Source organism: Triticum dicoccoides, chromosome 1A (assembly GCF_002162155.2).
Source record: "Triticum dicoccoides isolate Atlit2015 ecotype Zavitan chromosome 1A, WEW_v2.0, whole genome shotgun sequence".
Lineage (NCBI taxonomy): Eukaryota > Viridiplantae > Streptophyta > Magnoliopsida > Poales > Poaceae > Triticum > Triticum dicoccoides.
In genome coordinates, this window is record NC_041380.1 from 380,920,948 (window position 1) to 380,926,756 (window position 5,809).

A 5,809-nucleotide genomic window follows, 5' to 3' on the forward strand; every position below is an offset into this window, starting at 1 on the left:
ATTGATTAAGTCCTTGACATCGTGGTTCATCCGATGAGATCATCGTGGAACATGTGGGAGCCAACATGGGTATCCAGATCCTGCTGTTGGTTATTGACCAGAGAGTCATCTCGGTCATGTCTGCATGTCTCCCGAACCCGTAGGGTCTACACACTTAAGGTTCGGTGACGCTAGGGTTATAGAGACATTAGTATGCGGTAACCCGAAAGTTGTTCAGAGTCCCGGATGAGATCCCGGACGTCACGAGGAGTTCCAGAATGGTCCGGAGGTAAAGATTTATATATGGGAAGTCTTGTTTTGGTCGCCGGAAAAGTTTCACGCATTATCGGTATTGTACCGGGAGTGCCGAAAGGGGTCTGGGGGTCCACCAAGGGGGTCCACCTGCCCCGGGGGGCCACATGGGCTGTAGGGGTGTGCGCCTTGGCCTATATGGGCCAAGGGCACCAGCCCCAAGAGGCCCATGCGCCAAGAGATAAGGGAAAGGAAGAGTCCTAAAAGGGGAAGGCACCTCCTAGGTGCCTTGGGGAGGAGGGACTCCTCCCTGGCCGCACCCTTCCTTGGAGAAAGGGCCAAGGCTGCCCCCCCTCCCTTGGCCCTATATATAGTGGGGAAAGGGAGGGCAGCCGCACCTAAGCCCTGGCGCCCCCTCTCCCTCCCATGACACATCTTCCTCCTCCCGCAGCGCTTGGCGAAGCCCTGTTGGAATCCCGCTACTTCCACCACCACGCTGTCGTACTGCTGGATCTCCATCAACCTCTCCTTCCCCCTTGCTGGATCAACAAGGAGGAGACGTTGCTGCTCCGTACGTGTGTTGAACGCGGAGGTGCCGTCCGTTCGGCGCTAGGATCATCGGTGATTTGGATCACGACGAGTACGACTCCATCAACCCCGTTCTCTTAAACGCTTCCGCGCACGATCTACAAGGGTATGTAGATCCACTCCTCCCTCGTTGCTAGATGACTCCATAGATTGATCTTGGTGATGCGTAGAAAATTTTGAATTTCTGCTACGTTCCCCAACAATCGTTGTGGCTAAACCCTAGAAGTCTAGCCTGTATGATTGTGATTGTTCTCTACGGACTAAACCCTCTGGTTTATACAAACACCGGAGGGGCCTAGGGTTATACAAAGTCGGTTACAGAGAAAGAAAATAATACATCCGGTCGTCTAGCTTGCCTTCCATGCAAAGGAGAGTCTCATCCGGACACGGAAGGAAGTCTTCTACCTTGTATCTTCATCGCCCAGCAGTCTAGCCCATGTCACCCAGGCCGAACGCCCGAGGACCCCTTAAACCAGGACTCCCTCAGTGGGTTTGGAGGTGATGTTGGATTCGCCATTGGGGGCGGTGGTGGTTAAGCTTTTGGCAATGGTGATCGAGGTGGTGGTGGTGCTTCGCCAAACGATGTTCATAATGATGGTGGTGCTCATTCTCCGATCCAAGTTGTTGAAGATGGAGGTGCTAGAGCCCGTTATGGTGGCAACGATCTTCTCAACAATGAGGAGTTGCTTGATTTCCTCATACACTCGATCATATTTTTTCTTCCCGCATTTTGTACGGCTAAACTTGCTACTTCGTATGTTGCATATGATCTTGGATGTGATGAACTAATGAGACTACGTATATATAAATTTCATGCATCTATATGCAGGCACTTGTTAATATTTGCCTATAATTTTTTCACGCTACCACAAGGTCAAGTCATCTAGCACGTGAACGGCGCACCACGCACGGCGGCAACCTGTCGCTCGTAGCCTGCACCCTATGCTAGGGTTTCTCCTGCCTCCCATCGGCGTCGTCACCGGTCTACCTTGTCTTTTGTGGTCTTAGGACCATGGAGGCGTGGTGGATCTCGGTCTTTGTTGGTGGGAGGGCTTCGCTTTCTGATGTTTTTTTAGTTTTGTTTGGGTTTGTGTCCTATTTAGAGATGCGAGGCAGAGGCGCCTCTCTGCAGATGGAATAAGGTTCTCCCCATCCAGCCCCCATTCTGAAGATATTTCTAGCATCGTCGGAGGGCGTGTGGAGGTTTGTCTCCGACGGATCTCATAGATCTCATGGGATTCAGTCGGGATTTGTCTTAGGTGGATCCACGTGGATCCAGTCTTCGTTCTTCTGTGTTCGTGTGTCTACATGATGGATACTTCTGATCTATGTTTCTCTTCATCGGTGGCGGTTTGTTGTTCTGATGCGTTGGTCCTATGGGGCTTTAGTACGATTACTTTCCGACTGTCTACTACAACAATATTTGCCCGACTCTGATGTGGAGGGGCGATCACGCCGATGCGCCTTTGGCTCGCTCCAGTGCCTGTAGTCATTGCTAGGTGGTCTATGAATCTGAATATTTTTTTTATTTCTGATGCTCTTTGTACTATCTTGACCGTTAATAAATAGATTGGAGTTTTTCTCGTAAAAAAAAGAAAAGTCAGATCCTCTAAACCCGTCGTAAATATTTAGGTGATGAGTTTTAAAGATCTATTTGGTTGGACATCTCGCAGTATGCAGAAAAATTCACAGCCGGTCTGAGTTTTACTAGGCAAAAATCATTTTTCTGACATGTGGACGTAACAATATCATAAAATGAACTGTTGACGAAAGTTTTTTACTCGGTTAACCTTTTTGTGTAGCGCACGACAACTAGACGCCACATTACACTGTGCAATGCTGGCTCTTATGCTCTACACGCCTAGTCAACCTACATTGTGTGGTACCACTAGTGCGACACCTACACCGTATAGTGTGGCGCCTAACTCTCAGACGTTACACATTGACTTGCCATTTTTCAGGTTGGTGGTTTATTTTGTGATATTTTTTCGCGCACGGAGTCAAATCTGTTGTTTTTTCCGTTTTGCTAGACGTGGCTTGAGACGAAACCCTGACGGAACATAGACTACGTACAAAACCACACAACACGGAAGGATAACGTCGCCGTCGTCCTCGCCGCCGGCGCCGATGACTTCGCCGTCCGCCCCCGTCCTCCACCGCCTAATCCTGCCCAGACCCTTCGTACCCTCCTGCCGCGTCTCGCCCCGCACCCCCGCATCCGTCGCGGCGCAGCCGTCGCCGTCGCCGAGGAGAATATGGCGCCTGCCCCTGCTCCGATCGTCGCTGCCTCCCGAAGGTGCGCGCGCGTCGCCACGCACCTACAATATTCCCGGTTTCCTTCCGCACATCTGACGCGCATCCGTCGCCCTAGGATCCCCGGCGGAGCTTGTAGCAGAGGACTCCAAGTTCGTACCGCTTAACGCCGAGGACCCGATGTACGGACCGCCGGTGAGTCGCCACCAGTTGCGCGTTACAAGCGAGTGCTATTCCACGCCCCCGCTGCATATACATATAGCTTCTGTTGCCGGTGAAATATACTGATTTTGTTTACTTCGAAATGCTGAGATCGATGTCACTGAATTGTGACCCCATTTCAGGCAATATTGCTCATCGGATTCGATAAAAGCGAGGCCGTCAAGGTATTCGGTTCACAGGATTCTTAGAACCTGCGTGATGCTTGCATGCCGATATTGACAGATAGAACGCTAATTTACAAGTAATTCCTGTGAATTTTCGTAACTAGTGCAGATTCAGGAGTTCCTGAAGGAGCTCGACGGTGATTTCCTCAAGGTAATTATGTTTCGCGCCTGCTGTAACAGAAGTTTACCGAGAAAAGATCAGGTTTGGTACATTTAGCTGCAGAAGAACAGAAAATGAACGAAATAGGAGTCTTCTCCACTGTTAAAAAGTAGGCGTCTTCTAACGGAGTAAGTAATAAGATCAAGAAATGAGTCTTGAAAAAAGACACTGAAATGTAGAGTAGCCAAAGCTTACTCTTATTCAGAAACAAACGTGTGAGATGAAAATACAGTAGAAAGTTTGTCATACGATCTTGAAAGTTCAGCAAACTTGTTCATGGGTCAGGTGATTCGTTGTACAGAAGAAATGACGAAACAAACTTTGTGGGATGCCATGCACACTGAGCAGCCTAATGTAGAAGCTGTCAAGGTAACAACATTCACAAACATGACATTTTCAGTCTTTACCGCGCTTACTTACACTCTTATGCTGAAATAACAGCCTTGCCAGATGCCTTCAATCACTTCTTTCGTAGCCTTAAATTTTACCATCGATCGCTAGTTAACATGTGTGTTTGGTTCACAGATTATGAAATCTCCGCAAAGAATATGCATCTTTTCTGGTCTGACTGGTGAGGAGATGATGATGTTCATCAACGCCTACCCAGAAACAGGTACTAGTTCCTTAGTCCTAGGCCAAAGGAAATTCAGAAACTGTAAGAGAAAAAACAGCGTCTTTCCACACACACAAACAAAAGACTCTATGACGAAATAAATTATATTGCTCACTGTTCAGGGTTGGAACAAGCCGCTTTCGCGGCACTTGTTCCCAACAGCGGAGAGAAGGTTCTTGCTGAGGTGATCGAGGAAATAATGGGTGACCATGAGATGCTGGTTTGTTGCTTCTGACTGCTGCCAACTTCTGTGTTCTTCTTCTGCCTTCAGTACCTGCAGACCGAATGAGTTTTTTGCTTTCTTGCTTCACTACCTGCAGACGGGAAAGAATTCAGCATGAAGGTAGTATGTCTCAGGTAGTGACCCGTCCGCAGAGACAAAATCAGGCAGCATTGAACTGATCCTCAAACGGTCTCTTGAAATCACCCGCTCCAAGTGATCCACCATGTAAATGTCAATCCTTCGACTCTCTCCATCTGCTGGTAAATGTTAATCTCTGGAGAAGTTGAGCAGCTTGTACATTTGAAACTGAGATGAACTGAGATGCAAGAGATCAATGTACATTTGAAACTGAGATGAACATTACTGAGACTTTTCTTCTTGACATAACCATGTAATTAAGATCCTTTTTGTTGGAAGCACTTAATTCTTGGACAGTTCTCTGTTGTTGGATTAAGGTACAGAATTCCTCAGCATGCTTATCCACACACCACATTTATTCCGTTTACTCCATGAGAAGGATGGTACTCTGCATCCTTTGCTTCAACTGTTACGCTACGGTGAAATGAATAATTCTGCTGTCAACAATGAACAATACTATTTTCTCTCTTGAAGTAGTACGGATGAGCATCCTGGCATGTGAGAAGTTTGTTTAATCATCCGTTTAAGACAATTATATTATGAGTTATGCGGTAAGGTTTGCTATCTCTTTGTATATACAAGTCCTACTTGTCGGCAAAGTGATCAGAAAAACAATTAACCAAATGGTAGAGAAGATAAAATAGCACGCCTTGTTCTTGTCGCCTCTCTGGCTGTGCCTCTGCACCCCAGGATGGTTGAGGAAAGGGGGTGGATGATGCTATATTCTCAAGTAGCACTCATGATCAAGGGTTGTTTTTCACACACCAATAATCAAAAATTTAAGTTGGGCAATATTGTTCTCTATAGCTGCCTAAGATAACACCTGAATCATGAGACGGGATTTTCGTTTTCCTCTCCGTTTCTTCTCTTGATTGATGCTCAGTCACTGGGTACCCTGTGAATGTTTTATTTCTCCCAGTGCGGCGTTTTTTTTAAAACAAGGCAAAAGATTTGCCATTTTCATTAATTAAGAAGAGGTTTCGTTACAAGTAGACCGCCAAGCGGTCAAAAGGCAAAACAATTACTCTCGCAGCATTACATTACGCAAATGTTTGGCGCCCGCAATGGCCCAAATGGACACTTCTTCTTTGATGCATCGCATGATGATCGCCAGCGGTGCCGCCTTGTTTCTGAAGACGCGCGCATTCCTTTCCTTCCAAAGTTCCCATCCCACAAGAAGGAGAAGGGAAGATAGAGCTTTCATGGGTTGATTATTG

General features: G+C 47.2%; 1 protein-coding gene across 1 annotated transcript; it reads left to right on the plus strand.

Annotated features, from left to right (window-relative positions):
- The first annotated feature begins 2,845 nt into the window (after positions 1-2,845).
- On the plus strand, positions 2,846-4,927 carry LOC119274624. The gene is made up of 8 exons (XM_037555343.1): positions 2,846-3,115; positions 3,191-3,267; positions 3,417-3,458; positions 3,568-3,609; positions 3,904-3,987; positions 4,144-4,231; positions 4,354-4,451; positions 4,552-4,927. Exons 1-8 carry the CDS (start codon positions 2,947-2,949, stop codon positions 4,570-4,572), a joined length of 621 nt encoding a protein of 206 aa, XP_037411240.1. The 5' UTR covers positions 2,846-2,946; the 3' UTR covers positions 4,573-4,927.
- Positions 4,928-5,809: the final 882 nt, after the last annotated feature.